Source organism: Colius striatus, chromosome 2 (genome assembly GCF_028858725.1).
Source record: "Colius striatus isolate bColStr4 chromosome 2, bColStr4.1.hap1, whole genome shotgun sequence".
Taxonomy (NCBI): Eukaryota; Metazoa; Chordata; class Aves; order Coliiformes; family Coliidae; genus Colius; species Colius striatus.
Window position 1 is genome coordinate 70,351,583 of NC_084760.1, and position 27,640 is coordinate 70,379,222.

At 37.6% G+C, this 27,640-nt stretch overlaps 1 protein-coding gene across 1 annotated transcript in view; it reads right to left on the minus strand.

Moving 5' to 3' along the window:
- Positions 1-27,640, minus strand: part of RYR2 (ryanodine receptor 2) — a 430,121-nt gene that overhangs the window by 206,926 nt on the left and 195,555 nt on the right. Inside the window, exons 13-19 of the mRNA XM_061991036.1 lie at positions 26,098-26,262; positions 25,061-25,182; positions 22,061-22,244; positions 21,241-21,376; positions 15,395-15,490; positions 3,499-3,617; positions 2,960-3,093 (exon numbers count right to left, since the gene is read on the minus strand). Of these exons, the coding sequence (XP_061847020.1) occupies positions 2,960-3,093; positions 3,499-3,617; positions 15,395-15,490; positions 21,241-21,376; positions 22,061-22,244; positions 25,061-25,182; positions 26,098-26,262 (956 nt within the window). The remainder of the gene's footprint in view (positions 1-2,959; positions 3,094-3,498; positions 3,618-15,394; positions 15,491-21,240; positions 21,377-22,060; positions 22,245-25,060; positions 25,183-26,097; positions 26,263-27,640) is intronic.

Sequence of the window (27,640 nt, forward strand, 5' to 3'; positions counted from 1 at the left end):
GGTTGGAAGGCACCTCAAGGATCATCTGGTCCAACCATTCTGGGCAATAGCACAGTCTAGACAAGACGGTCCAACACCTTGTCCAGCTGAATCTTAAAAATGTCAACTACTGAGGAATCCACCACTTTTATGGGGAGATTATTCAAATGTCTGATTGTTCTCACTGTGAAAAAATTTCCACTTGTATCCAATCAGAATCTCCCCAGGAGTAACATGTCCCTCTTACCCGTCATCTTTTTCAGGTAACTGTAAAAAAAGTCACTGTCTTCTCATATCCACTCTTTAAGTACTGGAACATGGTGATAAGCTCTCTCCTAAGCCGCCTTTTCTCAAAGACTGAACAAAGCTAATTCTCTCAGCCTTCCCTCATGTAGCAGGCTTCCAAGTCCTCTGATCACCTTTGTGGCCCTTCTCTAGACCCTTACCAGTCTGCCCGACAAGTGCTGAGCAGAGTGGGATACTGACTATCTCTGTTGGTGATGCCCTTGTTTGATGTAACCCAGCATCCTGTTGGCTTTCTTTGCTGCAGCAGCACACTGTTTACTCATACTGAGCTTCTTGTCTACCAGAACGCCCAGGTCCCTTTCACTGAGCTGCTCCCCAGCTGGGCAGATCCCAGCCTGTGCTGCATTCCTAGATTATGTTTTTCCAGGTGCAAGATGACCTTATACTTTTCCTTGTTGAAATTCATAAGGTTCTTGTTAGCTCGCTCTTCCAGCCTATCCAGTTCTTCCAGCAGAGTTCCGAAGTGTTATGCCATTCCAAAGTGTTCACTTCCCCACACAGTTTGATATCATGAGCAAACTTCAGCAGGGTACACTTATCTCATCATCCAGATCCCTTATGAAGATATTAAACGGCCTTGGAATGAATATCGATCCCTAGGGGATCCCTCATGTGACAGGTTGTCAGTTTGAAAAGAAGCCATTTACTACCATGCTCCAGATGCAGTCGGTCAGCTAGTTCCCCACCCACTGCACAGACCACTTGTTTAGACACTAAGGCTTCTTTTTGGAGGAGGCTGTGGGAGAGCCTCGTAGAAACCCATGTAGACAATGTCCACTGCTCACCCCGCTTCAACCAAGAAGTTTACTTTGTTGTAGAATGTTGTAAAGTTTGACAAGCATAATTTGTCCTTGGTGACTCTGGGCCAGCCTTCCCAATTACATGCTTCATGTGACTTATGATAGCCTCCAGAAGGACTGGTTCCACAACTTTCCCATGGAATTAAGTAAGACCAATAGGCCAATAATTTCATGGATCCTACTTTCAGCCCTTATTGTAGATGTGGGTGACATTAACCTTTTAGTCTTCTGAGACATCCCCGGGTCTACATGATTTCTCAAAGTTTGTGGAGAGCAGCCTTGCAACATCAGCCAGCTCAACATGTAGGGGTCATGCTCCTGTAATAGTCCACATACTAACCCTTCATTCACTGAAGGTGGGTTTGAGTTTGCATTAGTCTGGATTTTTGTTCCCAGAGTCTGGAGCCCAACAGTGCTAGTAAAGACAGAGGTTCAGAAAGTGTTAAGAACCTCCACCTTTTCAGCATTGTTGGTAACTAAGTCACCTCTCCTGTTTAACAGCAGTATAGTATTTTCATTCTGCTTCTCCTTCTTTATGTATCTCATGAACCTTTTCTTGTAGCAATTTAATCAACCTAATTGTCCAATTTGCTCTTTTTAAATAGAGGTTTGTGAATAGAATTGTCCAGTCCCCTGGCAAAGAATGTTAAACAGCAATATCTCAGAAAGTTCCTTTGCCAATTATTTTTGGTGCAAGGTATGCAATCTCAAGTCTATTACTAAAAGTTTTCAATTTTTCATTGGTCTTTCTGACTTTTTTCTTTGTATTGAAAAATAGTATTTTTCTTTAGAACTGCAAGAATAGGAATATTCTCATTCACAACTTTCTACTGGAGAGAAAAAATAAGTATTAACTACATGGACTTTGTCTACAGTCAGATTTGAAAAAGACAGCTCTACTTTCCTCAGAAACTTGATCAGTACTCATTGATTTAGCATTTATCATGCATTTTTAACAGAAGTTTTAATTAGTGATTTTAGCTTATCAGTTCAAATTTATTGTTGACATGGAATGACATGACATTACATCACATTTCCATGTGTTACATATGTTGTTGTGTTACTGGATGTGTTGGGGGATGTCAAGTCCCATGTGGTAATGAAAAATATGAGTAACTGTATTAACTATAAAATTATCAAGGTCATTTCACCTTTAGATTTGAAAAGATTTCCTTTAAATCCACAGTTGTGAATTTTTAATGTTTTCCATCATCTAATAAATTGTATGAACTCTGAATCATATTTCTGTGTTTCAATTTTCATTCTCACTTAAAGATTGATATTTTTAAAAATAGATGTAAGTTTGAGACAGAGGAATATTCCACAAACCTTCCATAAAAGCCAGATTCTTCTACCTCAGCATAAATTCAAACTCTGGGTAAACATTTATCTTGTAAACATTTCTTTGCTAGTTTAAGATGTTACTGTCTTGCTATTAATGTTTGCAGGAAGGTAGCTTGTACAACCCTGCCAGTGGAAGGAAAGGTGAAGGCACTTCCTAAATATCCCAGGCACTGGTAAAGGTGTTTGGCATGAAGTTTGAACCTGACCAAAAGTGATTAGGAAATCCTCATAAATTTATAAACATAAAGGCAATCACAGGACACTGTTTCACAGTAATTTGAAGGCACAGCTAAGTTTAGACAAGAATCTTTAGAAGAGACTACAGTTCATAGACTTAAATCAGTTTAGAGCAGCTTTATCTTGTGGCAGCTCTCTCTGACTCATGTTTGATTATAGCCAATATTGCAAAGATTATTTAAAATTCTAGCAGGAATAGCATATCTTACAAAAAGTTTTGGAACTAAAACAGGTTTTCTGTAGTGACTATTTCTTTTAATCACAAGTTTTATTCTGCTATCTTCATAGTTTACCTGCTCACATGGTTGACAAGGCGCGTCTGTAAGAGCAGATCTCTTCCTGGCAGGAGATTATCACAGATTAGATGTTGATTAGATCGCACGGCTACTCCATGGCAAACACAGAGTGAACACAAAACATCCAAAACCTGGGTAAAAAAAAGATGGTTTTAATATTAAATATTTTTTCATAATCTCCGAGAGTCACTTAAGGCAACAGAATGCCATATACCTTGTTACTGGAACACACGTAAGGGTATGTAATTCATCCAACATTGTAGTTTCATTTTACAAAAATTTTAAAACACTCCTGACAACATTAAGATATATTCTTTCTGCTTCGCTTGAGAATTAGTGTATCAATTCCTTCATCTAAAAGAAGATAATGTTCCCCTTTGCTTCTTCAAACTGCTTACATGCCTTTTACGAAAAGTTTCATTCCTGATTATGAATATAGTATTAAAGTATTTGAAATCTAACTTCTGCACAGAACAAGGTGCTTGCTTTGTTCACAAATCTCCACACCTAAATACGCTTGTCTCTTCTTTGCCTACCTTATGGTTTCTTCCATGTTTGTCCAAAAGACAGATGATTGATTTAATATGTCCTTCCTTAATAATGTTTAGAGCTTCTGGGCTTTCTACCAATACACAGTGTAAAACCTCTAGAATTCCTGGGGAAGAAAAAAAAAATTGAAGTACATATAAAATCATGACTGCACATAATACTTCCTAATATTTTGCTCAGCAACATGTAACAGTTTAAAAAATAATTGTATATGATAAAAAAACCAAACAAAACAAACCAGGACTGATGTACTTATAAATTTCCTAAACTAATTGAAGTAAAAATCAGAGAGGACAGGAAAAAAAAGTGTGAATTAATTTGAAATGTTAGTAATAAACATGTGATGATCAACACAAATTCAGACAAACTGAGTAAAATAATAGATTTTCTGTGAAGAGGTGAAGACTTCACACTACATACATATTTATTTATATAAAATATGCTCTCCATTTTTACAGTCTTCTGTTTCTTCCCTAATGGAACCACTAATGGAATCACATACATCTGAATTAGAGAGCAGAGGTAAATTCTATGTCTAATGGCCCACTGTGTACAATTTTCTCTGTGAATTCAACAGCTACACTGGAAGTCACAGGGATGATCTTATAAGAGCAAATGGAAACTAGTATGAAACTAAGATTTGAAAGGAAGTAAGAACCACTAAATCTCCAGTGGCCCCTCAATTAAATGCAATTCTAATCCCGATAAAGCAGCAGTAACTGCCATCAAAAAGTCATTAACCTTACAATGGTTCTCTGTAATGAGGCAGTAAAATAGGCTCCCACATGTACTGGATCATGTACAGGGGTCTCATTAATATTTACAAATATCTAAATGGTGGATGTCAGGAGGTTGGGGCATTCCTTATTTTTGTTGTATCTAGCAACAGGACAAGGGGTAATGAGATGAAGCTGGAACAGAAAAAAAATACATTTATGACCTCATTGCAGTCACAGAGATGTGGTGGGACAACTGCCATGACTGGAGCACAGCCATGGAGGGCTATGTATTGTTCAGGAAAGACAGACTGACAAGGCGTGGAGGTGCAGTTGCTCTCTATGTGAGGGAACAGTCAATGTGTACCGAACTGTGCCTGGGTGGGAATGAGGAGCGGGTAGATTACTTAGGGGTAAAAATTAATGGGCAGGGCAAGGCAGGTGATATTGTTGTAGGAGTTTGCTACAGGCCACCTGATCAGGAGGAGGAAGCAGATGAGGCCTTCTACGAACAGCTGAGAGCTGCCTCACAATCACAATCCCTGGTCCTCATGGGGAACTTCAACCACCCTGATATTTGCTGGGATAGCCACACAGCCAAGCACACACAGTCCAGGAGGTTCCTACAGATTGTTGATGACCACTTCATGTTGAGGTGATCAAGGAACCAACGAGGAGGGGTGTGCTGCTGGACCTGGTACTGACAAATAAGGAGGGCCTGGTTGGGGATGTAAAGGTTGGAGGCAACCTCGGCTGCAGCGACCATGAGATGGTAGAGTTCAAGATCCTGTGTGGAAGAGGCAGAACACAAAGCAGGACCATGACCCTGGATTTCAGATGAGCTGACTTTGACCTCTTCAAAGATCTACTTGGATGGATCTCATGGGATATGATTCTAGAAGGGAGAAGTGCCCATGAGAGCTGGTCAATCTTCAAGCACCACTTCTTCCAAGCCCGGGATCAGTGTGTCCCAACGCGCAAGAAAGGAGGAAAAGGAGGTAGGAGGCCTCCATGGATGAGCAAGGACCTGCTGGTAAAACTCAGGCAGAAAGCAGCCATCTATGAAAGGTGGAAACAAGGGCTGGCTTCTTGGGAAGAGTATAGGAACATTGCCAGGGCATGTAGGGGTGCAGCTAGGAAGGCTAGAGCCCTTCTAGAATTAAATTTAGCCAGGGAAGTTGAGGACAGTAATAAGGCATTTTTCAAGTACATCAGCAGCAGAAGGATGATGAGGGGGAATGTGGGCCTGCTGCTAAACACAGACAGTGCCCTGGTGACCAAGAATGCAGAGGAGGCTGAAGTACTGAATGCCTTCTTTGCTTCAGTCTTCACGGCCAAGACCGGCTCTTGGGAAGCCCAGTCCAGTAAAGACAACAGGATGGCCAGGACAGCAGAGGACTTGCCCTGGCTGGAAGAGGATGAGGTAAAACACTTGTTGGCCAAGCTTAAGGCTCATAAGTCCATGTGTCCTGATGGGATGCATCCTAGAGTGCTGAAGAAGCTGGCTGATGTGATTGCTAAGCCTCTCTCCATCATTTTTGAACAATCATAGAGGATAGGCGAGGTGCCTGAGGACTGGAGAAAGGCCAATGTCATGCCAGTCTTCAAAAAGGGCAGGAAACTACAGGCCAGTCAGCCACACCTCCATCTCTGGAAAGGTGATGGAACAACTCATCCTGAATATTATGACTGAACATATGAAGGATAAGATGGTTAGCAGAGGGAGTCAACATGGCTTCACCAAGGGGAAATCCTGTTTGACCAACCTCATAGCCTTCTATGAGTGCATAAGCAGCTGGCTAGATGAGGGGAGAGCAGAGGATGTCATCTACCTTGACTTCAGCAAGGCTTTTGACACTGTCTCCCATAACACTCTCACAGGAAAGCTCAAGCAGTGTGGCTTGGATGAGTGGACAGTGAGGTGGATCGAGAGCTGGCTGAATGACAGAGCCCAAAGGGTGGTGATCAATGGCACAGAATCGAGTTGGAGGCCTGCGGCCAGTGGAGTTCCACAGGGATGGGACGAGGGGACAGAGTGTACCCTCAGCAAATTGCATGATAACACCAAACTGGGAGGACTGGCTGATTCCCCAGAAGGCTGTGCTGCCATTCAGCGGGATCTCGACCGGCTTGAGAATTGGGCAGAGAGGAACGTCATGAGGTTCAACAAGGACAAGTGCAGAGTCCTGCACCTGGGAAGAAACAACCCCATGCACCAGTACAGGCTTGGGGTCGAACTGCTGAAGAGCAGCTCTGCAGAGAGATCTGGGAGTCCTGATTGATAATAAACTGAACAAGAGTCCACAATGTGCCCCCGTGGCCAAGAAGGCCAATGGCATCCTGGGATGCATCAAGAAGAGTGTGGCCAGCAGATTAAGGGAGGTTTTTCTCCCACTCTACTCTGCCCTGGTGAGGCCTCATCTGGAGTCCTGTGTCCAGTTCTGGGCTCCTCAGCTCAAGAGGGACAGAGAACTTCTGGAGAGAGTCCAGCGCAGGGCCACCAAGATGATCACAGGACTGGAACATCTTTCATACGAGGAAAGCCTGCAGGAACTGGGGCTGTTTAGCTTAGAAAAGAGGAGACTGAGGGGAAATTATTAACATTTATAAATATTTAAATGGTGGGTGTCAGGAGGTTGGGACATCCCTTTTTTCTATAGTAGCTAGCAACAGGACAAGGGGTAATGGGATGAAGCTGGAACACAAAAAGTTCCACTTAAATATAAGAAAAAACTATTTTACTGAGAGGGTGACAGAGCCCTGGCACAGGCTGCCCAGAGGGGTTGTGGAGTCTCCTTCCTTGGAGGTCTTCAAGATCCGCCTGGACATGTTCCTATGCGACCTGGTCTAGGTGGACCTACTTCTTCAGGGGAATTGGACTAGATGATCTCTAAAGGTTCCTTTCCAACCCCTACCATTCTATGATTCTATGATTTAAACATAAGGAAAAAACTATTTCACTGTGAGAGTGACAGGGCACAGGCTGCCCAAGGAGGTTGTGGAGTCTCCTTCCTTGGAGGTCTTCAAGACCTGCCTGGACATGTTCCTATGTCACCTGATCTAGGAGAACCTGCTTCTGCAGGGGAATTGGACTAGATGACCTCTAAAAGTCCTTTCCAACCCATACCATGCTATGATTCTATTATTTTAAGTCTCCACTTGCTTTGGGATCTTTTGCAGTTAGCAAAGACATATATACATGTTGTTCATCATTGTTAGTTGCTACAGCTGTTGTCAAAATAAGAAAAATCAGAGCACTGAGGAAAAGTTGAGTAGCAGCCTCCTATATGCACTTTTCATCTCATCATGCTGTCTTCATTCCTGTTTTCAAGCCACAGCTCCAAACACTTAGCTTAACCCTTGCAAAGCAAGATTCACAGCAAGAGTCTTCTGCTCTTTGCCATGCTCTCTTTTACTAAAAGGAAAATGTAGCTCTATAAATTCCTGTTGGTGCAGGAAAAAAACCTTATCATACAAAAATGCTGTTCCAGTAGGAGTACTCTGATCTTTCTTTGTTCCTACTGAAGAATGGATCATCAGTTGCTACAGTTGAGTAAGACTAGGACTAGATAAGGTAAAAAAAGCACACATATTGAATATGAATTTTTATTTTCGATGCTGAGACAGTGTGATGACATAGAAATAACAGATTTGAAACAATCTTTACACTGATAAGTTGCCTCCTTCTCACCTTAAAATTCTAGATTCAATCTTATAGAGGAGAGCAAGTACTTTTCTGTTAGATTTACATGGGTTTTGAAGCAACCACTGAAGAAATGTGTACCATAAATCAGTGGCAGTTGATTGTTAAGAATTTAAAGATTGTGGTTAATCTACATAACTGTCTTCAGTACGGATCTTCAGTTTTCTGAATTTCCAAGTAATAAAATAAAGCTTTTCAATTTATTAATAATTAAAAAATATATTCATGCAAATTTAAGAAAAAGATTATATATTCAGATTTATCAGGGGAGTCACATCCCCTTTTGTTTTTTTAAATAATTTTTGAGTAACAGTGCAATATAGTCTGGAACATTATAATTAATTGATCATAAAGCCTCTCACAAACCAAAAATTAAAAGTTAATTGAGCAAGCATTTTAGAGACAACCAAAAAAAAATTAAAAGAAAAGCAGAACACAAGAAATTCTGAATAGAATTTAAAGTAGTAAATATAAAAAGAACGCTGGATTCAATATATTTGTTTTGACAAAGTATAAAATGCATGCTTATGCAGTGAATAATGAATAATTAATAACTATGAAACAATTACACACTGATATTAAAACCATTATTTGTGAGGAATATAAATGGCCAGAAGTTCCAAGTCTAATCTCTTGTCTTTTATCAGATCAGCGAAAAATCACATCTGGAAAATTTCCCAAGTATTTCATTGAGAAAGACAATATTAAACATCATTAACAACTTATAGAAATAACTTGCCTGTACAAAGATAAGCATTTACTGACTTAGGATATGTTCCATTGTTATGTATCAGCAGAGACTAAACGACATTTAGTTCATGAATTAGGGTTTTCTATTGTTAATTTGAGACTGCCTTGTATTATTCTTACTTTCATTTAGATCACAGTATAGCTCTATTAAAAACAAAAGTATAAAGACCAATACAGCCAAAGAAACTGTAGACATAAAAAAACCAAGGAGAATCTTTTAAAGGATGGGAATTGGTCTGTGTAGACTTCTTACACATAGATAAACAGATATCAAGAATGTTATGAATAGCCACAGGACAACAAAAATAAACTAAGATTTTTACATTCCCACCCTTGTTAAAACCAAGGTACTCTGACAGAAGAGCCAAGTGTTAGTTTTAAATTACTTTTTGAAGTAATTTGAAAGACAGCAGGATGGCCATGAGTCAGCAAAGTGCCCTCATGACTAAGAAGGCCAATCACATCCTGAGGTGTATTAGGAGTGTGGACAGTAGGTTAAGAGAGGTTCTCCTCCCCCTCTAGTCTGCCCTTGTGAGACAGTGTCTGGAATATTGTGTCCAGTCCTGGGCCCCTCAGTTCAAGGACAGGGAGGTGCTGGAGAGAGTTCAGTGCAGGGCCACAAAGATGATGGAGTAGAGCATCTCCCTTATGATAAAAGGCTGAGGGATCTGGGGCTCTTTAGCTTGGAGAATAAGAGACTGAGGGGTGATGTCATTAATGTTTACCAATACGTCAAGGGCAGGTGTCAGGAGTATGGAGCCATGCTCAGTTATGTCCAATGACAGGACAAGAGGCAACGAGTACAAACTGGAACATAAGAGGTTCTAAAGAAATACAAGAAAGAATTTCTTCACTGTGAGAGTGACAGATCACTGGAACAGACTGCCCAGATAGGTTGTGGAGTCTCCTTCTCTGGGGACATTCAAAACCCACGTGGACGAGTTCCTGTATGACCTACTCTAGGTGGTCCTGCTCTGGCAGAGGGGTTGGACTAGATGAACTTTCAAGGTCTCTTCCAGCCCTTGAGATTCTGTGAAATGTATTTTTATTTTTGGTTCCAAGAAAAGCTGAATTAAAGTGAGAATGGGAATTTCCAATGACTTCAGTCAAGTCCAGAGTCACCTGACTTCATTCAGATCACTCATCTTCATCTCAGACAACTTACAGCACCATCACCTTTTACTTTTACATAATTTAAAGTTTTTTCCAGGGACAAGGAAAGAAAGATAAGCTATCATGACTAAAGAAGTGTACAGATTACTCAAGGATTGAAATGCAGTAAAAGTGGAAAACAACAGATACAGATATAGTGACAATTTGATTTATCTGATAAACAGGTTTCAAACAAAGCATATGTTTTAATGTTTGAAGACAGTCATACATATATAAACAGAAAGGTACAGAAAGATACTGTAGACAGTTTTCCTGTTCTCTGTAGCAGCTCAAAAAAAAGTCACAACTGCAGTATAATGAGCTACACATGAATTCCCAAAGTGATTATGTACTCCTGAAAGTACTAAAAAAAAGTCTCAACTACAAATTAGAGAACTTATTAAACCCAATTTTGGCAGTGGCATGATCTGGACTGCAATAGATGTACACTTTCAATATTGGCAATAACAATATTGATAAAAAGAATAAAAACCTAAGAGTCATGAGAGCAAGTTAAAGAAATAAATGTCCTGCAGCAATGTAGCAGGAGCTCAACTCACCTAACCTGTTAACTAGACAAGCAGGGGTCACAAATATGGTAAAAGTATCTAGAGTGGTAAAAAAAAAGTGTTACAAAAGGATTCTCAATCTAAAGGGGTAATCTGTAGCAAGAACAACTACTTTATTGTGTGCCACAGTGATTTGTAGATGCAGATAATAAACCAATTGTCTGTTTTGCCCATCATAGTAATTGCTGAGTGATCTCCTTTTCCTTATCTCGACTTGAAAGCCCTTTGTTACATTTCTCTCCCTCCTTCCAGTTTAGGAGTAGGAGTAATAGAATTACTTGGTGGGCACCTGGCACCCAGCCAAGGTTAAACCACCAGACACTGATACATGCTCTTAGCACTATAAACAGCAATCCCATATGAAACGATATCACAAAATATAAGTGTGGTGACCATAACCTTAGAATTTTCAGGTTTGTGTAGGTACATTAATAATACTAATTTCATTTTAAAGCACTATAAAGGGTTCAACTTTTAGTTTTAACCTTTTCAATAACATAAGTATTAATATTTTGATGATGTAAACACTCAATACTAAAGGTATGTTATCAAGTAGACCCAGTTGGCACAGCAACTATCAATTATTGCAGCATCTGAACGGTAATTATGAAACACATTTTGTTCTAAGAGCAAATTCCCCCCATTTCAGAAAAAATAGCATGTAAATGTACAATACTTGTGTGGGCTGATCCATTTTTAGATTGTCTACATTAAAGACAACTGGCCCTATTCTAATTTCATTGGTGTTGCTCAAGGTGGTAAAGCAGTAAGTGAATTCAATACAAATATTACAAACACTCTGATATGCAGATATGTTCAGATGAGTGAACATTCTTAATGACTAACAGATCAATGCAAGCATATATTCGCAGGACAATATGTTGATTCTTCTAATATTATACTGTAGGATACTAAAATAAAATTCAAAACCTGATATTACTTGGTTCTAAAAGTCTTTACTTAAAGATATTAGATTACTGTCTTGCCCCAGTCTATGGTTTATTACCTATGTTTTAATAACTTTAAAATTTGAGTAAGATTAGTTAATCCCATCTGGAATATATATCAGAGTAAAAGACTAATCTAATCTCAGTTTATGCATTGAAGAGACATTCTAACATCTGATATCTCTTACTTCCCTTTGCTTCAATGAAGATCAGAAACTGAATTTATAATCTAATTTGTACTATCAACTCACAATTCCTGCTTATATATTTAAAGTTTTTATTTTTTTAAATTTTGTTTTAATAACATTTTTGGTTCAAGGACAAGAAAAAGTGAAAATAGGAATTTTATTGATAATAGTTGATGGCATCAAATCTTTTTCACAACACATTCAAGAAAATCCCTGCAGCAGATGCAGCTGACAACTTCAATGTTGAAGGTTAATTTCATTTTGATGTGATTAACAGAGCATGGTGTTTCTCTATCCTCACACTCTACTCTAGAAAATTAATTACTTATTTTAGGTGAATACATGCAATACAGGCATTCTTATCTAAAAGATGTGATCCAGTATTTCTCCCTATTGTAGATCAGCTACTCAAAACAGTGAATATCTTCACCCCAAATCAAGCTATATAAAGCTTAAAATCTGGCAAGCAAGCATCGGACATAAAAACACAGAACTACATATACATACTAAAAGCTAAACCTACAGTGCCTCTTGAGATAACTGAAGCACTGCATAATTAGCATCTTTTGTAACTGACTCCATCAAAACCAGCAAAAAGCCTCAATTATAAAATCAGTTTTGGAGGAAACACAGAAGTTATGTTACCAGAACATATGAAAAAGGAACTCATGGGCCATAGTTACTAGAAGAAAACTCGGAACAAACAAGCATTGCAAATATTAGTACCTCCAGAATTTTTGCAGCGTCATGAGTGTAACTCGTGTACTTATGCAGTATGACTACAATACTAGATTGCTTCGAAAGTTATTTACAAAATTCATCTCATACCTTACTATAATATCATAAACATAAACATTTAGGATTTAATTCTCAAACCTTATTTTTACTTTGAAATTACTTTTAAAAAATACATACACATATAACAGTAACCATGTAACTGAGTATTTTTGGAGCTATTGTAACAAATTTCGTTTTGAACCTCCAAAATTTGAGAGCTGTATTATTTCTGAAAATCCAAGTCTTAACAGTTTCAGATGGAAAATTAGGTCTCTTAGGAAATAATTTCACTATAAACAACTGGTGAAATACACTGAAATTAAGGCTGCAGTCAAATCCCATGCAACTTATAACTGTGAGAATATTCTCAGATGAATGCTCTCACACCAAAGGTGTACTGTAGTGGAGAAAAGATCTAGTCTGCAGTTTTGCCAATTTTTAAATGCTTGTTTCAGTTGAAGTTCTCTCTTATTCAAATGTTAATGAAAGTAAGATTACAGCATCTATAGAAAAAGTTTCCCTAACCATAATGTAAACCAGCATGAATGTTCAGTTATGATATCTATTATACTATCTACAGTGATAAGATGATCAGCAAATCTCTAACTAGATACCAGTACTATGAGCAGCTGTCTTTAACACCAGCTGAGAACTGAAGTAGTGACACAGATTTGGCCTCATATGTGCCTGTTGCCTCATATCTTGAGTAGGCAAGGACTCAGAGCCTAAACATCCAATGGCTGAAACACATCAGGTGCATGTCAGGAGAAATAGCACAGTAGAACAGTGCCCTCAGCCTAAAGCCATAGTTCTGCAGCAAAAATATTAAACAAAATTCTGCTAAAATACTTCTATGAAACATTGCTGATTGGAGGGGCAAATGCTTTAAAGTCTTTATACTAGTCTCCATCCCAAGAGAAGAGTAACTGACTTTCAAATTCCCTGCTTGCCCTAAAAGTCTTGCCAATCAGCTACTGAACACTGTGGCAGACCATCCATGGCTCTGAGAGGGAAAACACTCCTACCACTGACTTTTGACAATATCTTCCCATGCTGTTGGTCAGTTCATCTCAGGAACACCTTTATAGCAAACAAACAAAACTTATGTGAATGTTTAATGACAAAGCTGAAGGGCACACAAACACCTTATTCTCCTTGTTTACTATAGGAATCATCTGTTCTCATGGCTGCTGCTGATCTTTAGAAGACTACTTCAGTAAGAGATTTGATAATATACGCCAAAGGGTGATCTACAGCTAAGACGAATCCAGTTTTTACTTGGGATTCTCAGTAATAGCAGATATTTCTCATGTATTAATGCCAAAGTAAATGGCTCACAAACCCAACTGTGTTATGCCCATGACATTTCTTTTCAAATGTCTTCCAGTCTAATATAAACCAAAGAAGAGGAACATCTTCCCTTTATGCCATTCCTCCCTTAAGACGTGCATAAATCCAAGGACACGTCTATCTGGGAAAGAAGTGTGATTCATGAGTGGGAAGAACAGGATGAGGAAGGAAATTTCAATTCCTAAGGATAACTCTATCATGAATGAAAAATTACCATTGAAATGAAGATTAGTATGTTCCTCCCATCTCATGAAACAATCCACAACACAACTAAACTACAAATATACAACCAGAAAGGTGTGTTAACATTGTTTTCAGTGTTGTAACTATCCTGCCCATTGGTCTGACTGCAAACCTTTCTGCTTTTTGAACTTAATAATTTTTTAATAGTAATTTTTCATTCATGACAGAATTACAGAAAATACGGCTTGAAAGATGCTCCAGAGGCCATCTTCCAACAAAAATGATATATAATGCAAAGCACCCACAGTTGCAAGTGGAAAACCTTCCTTCATCTGTTAACTCTGATACACTCGAGCTGAGTGACAGCAGAGAACACAAGAGGATGGTGATGGGAAATTGTATGTATTAATAGTAATGACAGCAAAGCATACATGAACTACAGAGAGATGAAAAAACAGACAGCAAAAATTTAAAACACAGCAATTGCTACACATTGAGTATTTTTCAGATACATTGCTCTTCCTGCAGAGGATTCAAAATACCTTCTATGTGCTATTAATAATTAGCTCCTGAATTCCAACTTGATACCTGCACTTAAGGTGAAAAGATAAATATGATCGAGAAACAGATGATGAAAGAATATTAGACAAAGAATAATCAGTTACAGTAGCTAGAACCAGGCAATAAAAAGAGACAGGTTAAGACAAATCTCTCCTTGTTTATGGAGAACAGACTGCTTCCAAGGAAACGGAATCCAGCAACACTATTTCAATGAGAGGTACAGCACAGCTGAACAGAACATCATTTGCTTTCACCTTGAGCCACACAGACTGATTGCATTGCATAGACACTAAGGGACTAACCTAATGGTTAAGAAGGAAGATAAGACATTAGGTAATGACACAGAAAATAAATAGGATAACTTAAAGAATTTGTGTTTAAAGTGAGCTAGAACCCCTAGATTACCAAATCATAATCGTGTTTCACGCATGCTCTTCCTTCTTCAAATAAAAATTCAGACCTCAGGAGTGAGAGAGGAGATTAAAAAACAGGAATGCATATATATTACAGAGGTAACACTGTTCCATGCAAACATACAGGTATTTTTTGAAGACCATCTATCACACACAAGTAGAATACATGAACCTCTATACATTATCACTATAGAATTTAAGAAGAGATAAATTATATCCAGCTCATATGGTTATTATTACACTTAGTTTGATGCAAATCCTGACAAAGCATGAAAAATTCCAAAAATAAGGGAAGAGAAGGTATAGGAACTAGATAGAAACCAATTTAATACAACTGCAACTGTGGAACAACTGTTTCACCAAATGATTCGTTTGTCTGAATTAAAAGGTAACATTACAACCAATGGATCAAAAAAAGGAAAGATTGCCAGATTTTAAGGCAGTTACATACTTTTATGTACAGTTGTAGAAGTGTTACAATTATAAATCTCATTTCATGATAATTAAACTGAAAAAGTGTATTGCTGATTTTAAATAATGTAAAATAAGGAAGTTAAAATACTAAAAAGCATACCAGAAGAGGCTTCCAGTCTTTCTAATCTGCTGATCAACCAATCAAGAGATCCAGAAAATTGAGCACAATTTTTACGATTCCCACGAATCAGAGCCGCTAGTGGAAAAAGAGGGGGGGAATTATAAGTTATTATATTAATATAAAGTTATTATAAATAATATGTTATTATAAGTAATATAAGTTGTTATTATTATAAATTATTTTTGAAATTATAAGTCCATGGAAATTAAAATAATTCCTGTCTTGCTAGAAAGGATCCAATAAGTTAGATTCTTAATCTTTAATTATTGATACTCTTAATTTAAATTTAATTAATAGTTAGATTTAAGAGTAAGAAATGTCCTTGGCATCAAATTAACCAAATGTGTTTGAATGATTTTGTCTTTGCAATCATCTTAACAATTCCTGCAAAATGCTGTAGCCAGTACTGACACCACAAAAGTCAGCTGCTGCTGTAGAAACACATTTCTGTAAAACAGTATTACTGTAATGACAGGAAACATTGGAAGAATAGAATGTGAAGCCAACAATATAGGTGATGAATGTAAACTTTTTTCCTATTGATCCCTTACTTTTTTTCGAAAATAATTGGAACTAAAACAAGACAGATGTGCAGAAACGGTTTCTCATACTTTTGATAGGACTGTAGGGAGGAAGTAAATGTTTTGAAACTGTTTCAAAACTGTTTCACGCTCATGCTTCAAGCTGAAAACTGAAGTAGACTGAATGCATATACTGACTTTGGTGTGTACAACTGAATAGAAATCTCAGTGCACACTGTAGGCACCCACAAACCTGGCCTGGCCTGGAATATGAGGATGTGTATGGCACACAAGCTCTCAGAGAAACCTCTGTTCTACTTCAAAAAATGAGTGTGGCACTAACTTTTCTGTTTGGTGTGTGGGACAGTGCAAACTGCTTGAGATTGTTTTCCAATTCTGTAAACAAATTATTTCAACCTGAAATTTCTGTCATTATTTTCAACAGCAAGTCCTTCTAATAGGCAACAGTCTCTTGAAGTCTATGTTTTATTGCTGTAGAAATTAACTATATTATATTGCAACTGTGCTTTTATGCTGTTTCATTTAGAAAAGGTTAAACTTACAGACTTGTGACACAAATATCACATGAAACTGTATGTGGAAAGGGGTAACAATCTTAGAGTTAGTTGTAAACAAGTTACTGCACTGACAGCTCCTTATCATGATGAAAGGAATCACAATCCAATTGTTTTATAGTAAAAAAAACCCACAAAACCACCCACAAACAAAATGAAAACCCAACCCTTAAAAGCAAAACAAACAAAATCTCCTCTTTCTCTTGTATTGTATGATTAAAAAAGTCTATACCCTGAAAACTTACATAGTTAGCTAATCATGACCATAGTTATACAAAAATGCTTGGGAATCATAAGAGGAGAAGTATCTTGTTAAAAGATATGGATTAGAACTAAGGAACACTTGCTTCTGTAGCTGACTTGTTTATTGATTATAGGCAAGCCTTATAATGTCACTGTGCTTCAAGTATGACCATAAAATGAAGGCAGTATTAGGTCATTCATTAACACATCAATAAATTGAACTTCATTAACGGTAATAAAATATGATGGTTTCATAAACACAGCTCAGCAAAAGTTTGTGAAAGCTTAGTATTCAGTGGTTAAAGCTGTGCATTAAATGAGGCACACAGACACTTAATATTGAAAACAAAGAAATGATATCCAACAGTGGCTTCTTTTATTGCCCACGACTTTGAACAAGACTAGCATCCAGTTTCAAAGAAATAAAAACTGGGATGTGGTCAGTCAGTCAGATATTAAAGTCTCATCATTACATATACTCCTATACATTCTTTGGTGATACAAAAGGATCAAACACAGAGTGACTGTACATACTTTATGTAATTTCAAGGACAGATGCCTTAGTAGATATATGGCAATCATTTTAATTGAAAGAGCACAGATTTAGATTGAATATAAGGAAGGAATTTTTAATGGTTGGACCAGGACCCTTTTTAAAGATCTCTGCAACCCAAACAATTCTATGATTCTATGATTTTTTATATGATAGCATCCAGTTTCAACTCAAAATCTGTAAATGCCTCCATTCTTGTCATAGTGAAATATATCATTATAACAATGACTCATGAAAAGTCATAAATTCTGGTTTATTCTTATTTCTGTCTTTGCTGAAGCAAGACCAAGCAAGCAATATCCATTTGTCATCCATGCAATTACTGTACAGCTACAGCAATATTCAGAACAGAGCAATGTACAAATTCATTACGGCTAGATCAAAGCCACACTTCTTACTGCCAGGAGATTAAAGATAAGTAAAGTAACGTAAGTTAGGAAAGTAATATAAGGAGGCAGGGGGAGCGGAGAGACTTGGAAGTCAATAAAAGTTTATGCACTGTTCTCCTCACAAGAAGTCTATGGAAATAATATTTGGGAGAGGACAAGTAGATTCTTTCAGAAGGAATTTTCTGTCCTTGCCAACTGGAAATGTCAGACTTAGAGAAATGAATCAGTAAACAAGCAACTACTTCCCCCAGTCTAAGTTGTGTTTAATGTAACAAGAGACAACACAAACTAAACGGTTACAAAAACTTCAGCACTCCCCGTCATCTCTGAATAACTCAACCAAAAACTTATACTCCACACTCTAAATAGCCATCAGTTTATTTCATTGAGATATTAACTCCCTGGACCTACTCTAGATACTTTTAAATGTTACTAATTCCTGCCATAACTTCTGTAATTGATTCTTAATACATAACTACTACTAGTACACGTGAAAGAAAAAAAAAAAGCCTAAAGCAGATTAATTTTTCTTCGTGGGCATATATGAGCTGAAAGAAAAAGATGTACAATTTTTACAAATGTTCTTTCTAAATGACCTTTAACTCAGAGTTGGATAAGCAGACATGACACATAAATATCACATTTTAAAGTATTCATATTTTAAAGTATTTTAAAATAACACATTTTAAAGTATTAATATTTTTCATAGTTTCCACTGTGAAAGCTTAGTTTAGTTTCATGCATCTTTTCCAAATTTGAACTGTTAAAGTTTGTTACCCTTTCTGACTTCCAACAGTTGAGCTACCTTCAAAAAATTCAAACTGAACAATCTGGTTGTTTGCAAGTGTGAAAGTAGACAAAGCTATACAGAGTTGGTTTGTTTTGGTGAAGTACAACGAAAATAGCAGGAAACATTTTGTTTGATTGGTGAAAAATGGAGCTGTAATATGTAAACAAATATAAGAAAGGCCTATACCAGTTTGAAAAACATAGTACGTGAGAAAAAAAAAGAGGGGGGAAAGATCTGGATGCTCTATCAAGAACCTACAGTGTGATTCATGTCACCAAGTCATAACATTTCTCAATTATCAAATATAAATCCACCAACAAAAACTCCCATCTACCTCTGAAACAGTTCTTCACCCAGAATTGCAATATGAAGGACAACAGTGTACTATTGTTACAAATGAGTCTTAAAGCAGTCTGATGTATCTAAAGTTTCAGTCCTGTTTTGATCCACGTGCTGACTTGCTGCAAGTTACAGTGATCTGGAGAGAGTTGCATAGAGAGTGTATTTAGTTTAGAACAATAAAAAAATGGAAGGTAAAACCATTAAATTCTCCTGTAATGTTGATAAAATCTACCAATCTAATGTTAGGAAATGTCACTTTTGGTCACCTTTGCAACCTTTGCATCTGCATCACGCTACAATCTTCAGTTACATAGAGGTAGTATATCTCAGCAACTCCTCAGCCAGAATCATAGCCACGGGAACCCTAATGGCCTGTGGTTAAGTGACAGCAGTAGCTCTGAGAGATCATGGGAGAGAGATTCTGGTTGTCTTAATTATATTTACCGCATCAACTTCTATTTCCTCCAACAGAAAAAGGTAGTGGGCCAGACAAAGAACCTCATTGGTTCTTTTAAGGGTTCTGCATCATATGCTGTCTTTTGAAGTCTTTTACTTCCTACCTAACATTATTTTCTTCTTCAAGAACACAAGCTGATGAACCTACCTTGACCATGGAAAAACCTAACTGTAACAGTACTACATACAGAAATCCTGCACCCGATATCTCACTTTGCTGTTGGACAGTAAAGATATTTTATGTGAAGTCAGGTATGCCAATAAAATTTAATTTTCTGTATCTCCACATTTGGAACAATGCAAGTTTTCAGTATGTCTTGCACACAGCAGAAATACTGATGAATATTAAAAAAAAATCAGATCCCACAGGTCTTAATTTGGGAATGAGGATTGGTAGAGTCTTTTACCTAATTTTCTCTCTGTTACTCTGAGTCAATGGGAGATAATATCTTTAATGAAGTTTCCAAAAGAACACTTAGTAACAGCTCTAATTATTCAAATTACTGTTATAAATGACACAAAAGAACTCTAAAGTAACAGTTTTGTTTTCTAAACATGAATTAACAGGTTCACAATAAATAAGGTTCAAAGGGTAGCATAGAGAAAAGTAAATATTTTAAGTACCAATAATAAATGAGCACTAAACAAGGAAGGGATCTGAATGGATATAAAAACTAGTATGTGATCATGTTTCATAATGCATACCTACAAAAGAGCCACTTAATAATATACACACTACATTCACCTGGGCACTTCCTAACCACTTGACTCTATTTTACAAACTCAATATTCACTTGTGGAGTTTTTACTGGAGTTGATATGTAACATAACATTACTTCTATACTTTTTAAATATAAAATTTTTCAGGGGTGAGATTTAGTAAGGTAACAATCCTGCATGAGGACTTTGTCCAAACTCAAGCTTTTGCCAAAACATGTGCAAGTTTAAAGGCAAGCAGTCCCTCATATTGGAACCAGCATGTAACAGAAAGCACAGGCACATGTATGCAGCCTGCACAAGGCACTGCTCAATAACAGGGACACATTACTGTGCTCAGTCACTTATGGTCAGTGATAATGCTTCTAGGGTTACTTAAGGCTCTGAGGAGCAAGAAACTGAAAAAATGGTAAAATTTCCTTTTGCAGGAGATTTTTGTAGGAGATTCACTCAGTAGGATATATGGAATTATTAACCTCATATTATGAGTCATTGTAGAACAAAAGTAACACACGGAACTCATAGAAAAAGACGTTTAAGATAATCGAGTCCAACCACTAAATCAAATTGGTGAACAAAAAAGTTAGGTGATTAAATGCTACTACCTAAATAGAAATTTGACCAGGACATCAACTAACACTTAAGATACGTACAGAAGGTACTATGGGCTTTTTTAGTGACTGCAGGTGGACAAGAACTTTATGATATACTGCATCTAAAAGAGTGTTCTTTCCATAGCACACTGAATCTCCAGCACTGTTAGTGCTGGAGACTCTAGTCATTACTGACTAGTAAGAGGGGTCTTGGTTATAGAAACTTTACAGTTACACTGCAGTTCTGGAACCAGATGGCTGAAAAATCATAGACTTCTACAAAACTGACCACAATGTTCATTAATATACGAATCACATATTCACATATATTTGTTCATATATTTTTGGGCAGTACATAAGAGACATCAACAACATGATGATATGAAAAAGCAATCAATCGTTTAAGTGAAGGCAGAAACCTGTTCTTTGTCTTAACAAATATTATTAGAAAAATCAGATTATTTGAGTGTTTTCAGTGTATTTCAGTTTATTATTCCTAAGCACTGCAAGGACTTGGAAATACAAAAATCTTGTTTAATTTGTATCCTAAATTTCTAAACAGTGGAAATTCTTCCACACTAAAATGGTATGTGTTTGAGTATTATTTTGAGCTAAAACAATCCAAGTAACCCATAATATATCTTACCTAATAATTCATACAAAGAATTCAAAATAGATTTCCATGCTTCTCCAGCTTCCTTCCCAGCTACATCTGCAAAATGAGCTGCACTGCTGTATATGTTCAAGCGATCAATACATTCAAGAACAAGGTTGATCATACCCTAAAAATGGAAAGGCTCAGATTGTCAGAGAAAAAAAAAAGTATTGTTTAGATGCAAACACATCAGATTTTCAGAAATCTAAGGAAAAAAATTTAAGCACAGAATATGTAAAACACAAGAACACATACATGGAGTCAGACAAGTGGAGTAAATCAAGCTATCCCTATGGAAAAGCCTTCACTGTGATAATAAAAATTTACCATTTAAGATGGTAAAAGTAAACCAAAAAATAAACAGTATTCCAGACATAATTTTAGGCAAGTTTCTATTCTGGAATGCTTGTAGGCATCTGACAAAGTATACTGTCACTACCATAGAAATAACAGACAATACTAAAATATATAAAGCATGCTTATTAAACAAAAACATCCTTCTGCATCAAGAGATTATACTATAACAGAAGAAATTAAGTTGCACAAAGGAGTATATTATGGTTAGAATTCAGGGCACAAGGTCATATTAAATTTTTTTAAAAGAAAAAGAAACAAAGCCTTAAGTGTATTTCTTTAAATATACAGAAAAACAACAAATCTAAAGACATTATTAACGTTGCAAATAGTTTGACTCTTATAGGATGGAAAAATCCCCACTGCAAACATACTCAAGATTAGTCATCAATGTTTCAGACACCACAAAAGAATACTTGCAGATATCATGGTGAAAATCAGAAGTAAAACTAAGTACCTCTTCCTGGAAGAGGTTCTGGCGATTCTTCAGTGCTCGGAGTCGGTTTTGTTTATCTTCATGCTCCAAATGTTCATCAGGTGGATGAAAGTAGCCAATCAAGTCCTGAAGGCTCAGGCTGACTGACTCAATAGGCAAATCAACAGTGGAAGACTTCGTTTTCTTGCTGAGAGCATCAAGGCCCCTACAACAAGACACAAAGTCTCCTGAGTATTAGAAATTCATTTACTTCATCACTTAAAAAAAATCTTGATTGGTTTAAAAGTAAAGTTTCATTAGATGTTAAAGCTCAATTCATTTTCTGATAGCTACATAGCTTCTCAAAAATGATTTATGTCTTCCTGTGTTCTGCACTTAATGATCCTTCCATCTGTTCCCAAATATAAACTGGAATAATCAAAAATATTGTTTTTCTTATTTTTTTTTTAAATAGAGGACACATTTTAATATTCAATGTATACATTTAGCAATATCAGAAGTAGACCAAAAGATGAAGAAAAATTATTGTAAGCCTATTCAAAGTATCATGAGGCTGGAGCAAACAGAAGTCAAAGAACCAGTCCCATGCTGCCAGAGAGGGCCCAGGTAGTCCATTCAAGATCTCTAGCATGGCTCTAACCTGTTCTGAAGCCATCTTCAGTATTGAAAAATGCATCTCTTCCATATACTTTGTTCCAGCACTTCATTAGCTCTCCTGATACACAATACAAGCTTGGCCTTGCTGTAGTCTATGATAATCATCTCCTAGAAGTTGAGGACAGATTGTTCTCCTCCTTGTTGAACTTGGCCCTTGCTTAGCTGAATCCCCAACATACTCCATATAAGATTTTTAACTCAGTGCTGTGCTTTTCAGATCCCTGATATATCTTTCTCCTCCATTTAAAACTAATCTTTCTTCAAATGTGGCTTTTGCAGCTGAGACCTCACCAGCACCATGCAGCAAGCAGAAGGTGAATGCTTTGCCTTGTACCTCCCTGGCTTCCCTTACGAAAGCAGTTGTGGGCAAGGCCTGGGCAGGAGGACTGTCCTAGCTGGCAGCTGCAGGAGGCCCATCAGAACCACCTGGAAGGAGCAGGAAGGACAGGGAAACCAGATGTGGTGAGTGTCAACAAAAAGGGAAGGGCTCAGCTTGGTGGTACAGCAGTGGAGAGTGGGAGGAGGGTGTTTAATTGGTACTTGCAATTTCTTTTTTCACTCATTCTCAGTTCTGCCATTGTAAAAAGGGGTTATTTTGCTAGCATATTTTTGAGTAAAATCCAGCCATGTAGCTTTTCACTACTGCTCCATTATGCTCATGTAATGAGCTGCTTTTCTTTTGTTAGAGCCACCAAAGGTCCTTGGCAACCTGACCCATGATCATCTTCCTCACCAGTCTTCTGTCTTAAGCTGCACAGCACCCTATGTGTTTACAAGATTCCTCTCCAGATCGTGATATGGAGCACAAGCCCCATTTATTTTATACTCTGCTCTTTGCTGGACTAAGAAAACACTGATGAATAGTGCTTGGTTGGTTAGGACCTTTTTGTTGTGGGTTTTGTAAGGTTTTTTTGCTTTGTATTGCCATGTAACGTTGTATTTTCATCTCAAATGGTGAACTAGGGCTGAAAAACTTTTAAATTTAGGAAATATGATGAATTCAGTAGGAATATTTACTGCTGAAGAATACAGATCTCTTAGGATAAATAATGCTGCAAAAAGACAGCTAGAAAAGTTATCTTTAAAACAATTATTATTGTTAGCATATTACCCAAAGTGCAATTGTTCTACTGACTTCATAGGAAAGAATTCAGCCACATACTTATGAGAATAATTTTGATCCTCTCCAATTCAGCTTTTTCTTCTTGGAATAACATCCTGCCAAACGTAAATTGTTAAACTCCCTGTGCACTCTGCAGAAACCTCCACTATAATTTAGTAGTGATTTGTGAAACCTTATCATTAAATTGCTTTCTTCTGTTCTTATCTTTTATGGGTTTCTTAGAAGCTTCTAAGAAAAAGTATTATTTACAAAGTGACTTAAGGCTTGCATTTCTTTTGTATTTTAAATTCCATACAGTAGGCAATTCTCCTGACAGATTTTTTCCCCCCTATTATTATTTAAGGACCTGGGTAAATGCTTTTTCAGCAAATTGACATGTCTATGTCTTCAGCTGTGCACTGATTTATTGAGACATGGCTGCTTCAGGTCACCATCTCCCTCATTGTCTTCTCTTGTGACATATGAGTTCACATGAAATTCTTATCATTTCATAGAGTCTTATTGCCTATCATCCTTTTTCCAATGAAAAGCTACACTGATGAAAGGGGCCTTTCATCAATTACTGAAGTCACAAACATATAACTAGCATTTTATTAGTATTATTTAGGAAGACATTTGGAGTAGGAAGATAAATGCAAATTGTATAAATCTAGCAGTATTTTTAAATGGCTAAAATACCATGAAATGCAACATTTTACATGTTGCAAATTATTAATGAACCAAGTAGTATTAAAAAAGAACAAATAAGGAAACTGTAATGGGAAGGTAGAAGCAAGGTCTAATTTCATACTTTTAAGAAAAAAATTTTTTTCTCACTATGAACTTCAGTAAATTTGTGTCTTGTACAAGCTTGTAGTTATACAGTTATCTCCTTCTGGGTTTTTCAAGGAAGAGCACTTTTAAATCCATATTTGGAAAAGAAAGAGTTAAATTATGCACTGCATAACTTACAGCAAATTTTGTCAAGGAAAAAACTTACGCTTTGTTTGCATTTTCAGTATATTTATGCATTCAAATCAAGGTTGAAAAATAAAGGAATATTAGAAGATGGAGAAAATAAACCTCTTGAGGTACCTCTCTGCTGGTAACACATGGAGAATTGACACAAAGTTCTGTTTGAGAAGTATTAATCTGTTGGTTTTTTTCTGAGGGTTAAATGGTTCACTTATCTTAATGGCAACCTTGAATAAAATAAAAAAGTAAGAAAAGAAGAGAGATAAGAAGATACTTCAAAAGCACACCTTATAAACCTGTTGAAAAGGAAGACTGTACTACGGATGACACGTGCTGTACGGGATTCTTCATTCTGAGATCTAGACAATGTCAAACCATCATCCATGTGCCCTTCATGGTGCATTATTGCCTGCAATTCAAAATGATAAAGCAGTCACTGCAATATGAAACATTATTCACAACTCAGAAGTATGAAAACTCACATAGTAAGGCAAGCAGAGAAACAATGAAATCACATGAAAAATAAAAATAATTTAATTAAAATCAAATAATCCTGCTTGTTACTTCCTCATGTCCAAGGACACACTTGTACTGAGCAAGCAGGTTCAGTGCCATAATAATCTCAAAGCCACAGCTTCTGTAAACGGTATCTTTTGAAAAATTAAACATTACAATTCTAAGGGGTTTTGTTTGGTTGGATGTTTTTTTGTCAACCTTAAAAATAGTTTTCTTGTACAACATCAGATCCCTGCAGTACAGATAAGGTCAAAACAAACATTCTTTACTAATTTCCAAAGATTCAATTGGCCTTCTTTTCTGATTATGCCTTGAGTCAGTACTGGTAACTTATGGTTTTTCATGTTTAGTTACCATGGCTCTGAAGGTATCTGATCCAACATACATAAATATTTTAATTATTTTTATTTTCATACATGCACACACTTAAATACATACTATTTATATTACTGTCATGGTTTGACATGACAGCCTTTTTTGGTAAAGGGGAAGGGGCTGTAAAATGGCTCCTGTAAGAAGTTGCTCAAGACTCTACCCAGCTCTGAGCCAGACCCATTTCTGGGGCTGAACCAATTAGATGCCTCCACGATCACTTTTTAAGAAGAAGCTGAAGAAGAAGCTTCTTCCTGTTGCTTCTTCCTGTTTCTACCTTCTTCTGCCCCCTTCTTTTTCTGGCTGTTGGTGGTGCAAGGAGTAGGAAGAGAGAGCGAAGCAACCATGTGGACTCCAAGGTCAGTGCCCTTAACTTCCACCACCCTACTCCACCACTACCGGACTCAATGAAATGCACTCTTATTTAGAGTCTTACCTTCCGCTGCACCAAACCCATTCTTACAGACTTTGCATCAGCAGACTGGTACGTGAGCCACAAGCCTGTATCAACGTGTTGTATAAAGCATATTGAATCGCCGTATTTTATTTCAGGTGCTCCCATTCCATCTACCTCTTTTCTTGTCCCTGTATCCAACTTTTCCTGAAGAAAGAAAATGTATACAAGAACAATCACATGTTGATACTTGCACAAAATATTGAATACTAAGCAATTGTCCAGAACAGGAACTAAAAGAATCACAGAATCTTAAGGGTTGTGAGGGACGTTGAAAGATCATCTAGTCCAAACACCCTGCCAGAGCAGGACCACCTAGATTAGGTCACACGGGAACTCATTCAGGTGGGTTTTGAATGTCTCCAGAGAAGCAGACTCCACAACACATCCGGGCAACCCATTCTAGTGCTCCCTCATCCTCATAGCAAAGAAATTCTTCCTTAATCTTTCTTTGGAACCTCTTATATTTCAGCTTGTACTCACTGCCCCTTGTCCTATCATTGGATATCATTGAGAAGAGCCTGGCTAAATCATTCTGGCATCTGCCCTTCACATATTTGTAAACATTAATGACATCACCCCTCAGTCTCCTCCAAGCTCCCAACTTCCTCAGCCTTTCATCATAAGGGAGATGCTTCACTCCATCATCTTGATGGCCCTGCACTGAACTGTCTCCAGCAGCTCCCTGTCCTTCTTGAACTGAGGAGCTCAGAACCGGACACAATATTCCAGATGTGTTCTCACGAAGGCAGAGGGGGAGGAGAACCTCTCTCAACCTACTGAGCACACCCCTTCTAATATACCCCAGGATGCCAATGGCTTTCTTGGCCATGAGGACACATTGCTGGTTCATGGCCATCCTGCTGTCTACCAAGACCCCCAGGCCTCTTTCCCCCATATTGCTCTCTAAGAGCTCATTTCCCAATCTGTACTGGTACATGGGGTTATTCTTTCCCAGATGCAAGACTTGCCCTTGTTGAATTTCATCAGATTTCTTCCTACCCAGCTCTCCAGCCTGTCCAGGTTTTGTTGAATGGCAGCACAGCCTTCTGGTGTGTCAGCTAAGCCCCCCAGTTTAGTATCATCAGCAAACTTGCTTACAGTGCCCTCTGTTCCCTCACCAAGGTCACTAATGGGTATATTGAACAGTACTGGTCCCAGCACTGACACCTGAGAGACTCTGCTAGACACAGGCCTCCTACTAGACCCTGCCTAATTGATCACAACTCTCTGCTGTCTTCCCTTCAACCATTTAAGAATCCACCTCACTACCTTATCATCTAGCCTACACTTTCTCAGTTTTGCGGCCAGGATGCTGTGGGAGATGGTGTCAAATGCTTTACTGAAGTCAAGATAAACCACATCTACTGCATCTATCCCCCTGGTTACGTCTTCATAAAAGGCTCTCAGGTTGGTCAAGCATGACTTCCCTTTGGTAAAACCATGTTGACTGCTCCCAAGGACCCCTTTCATCCTTTAAATGCCTGGAGACAGCACCCAAGATGAGTTTTTCCTTCACCTTTCC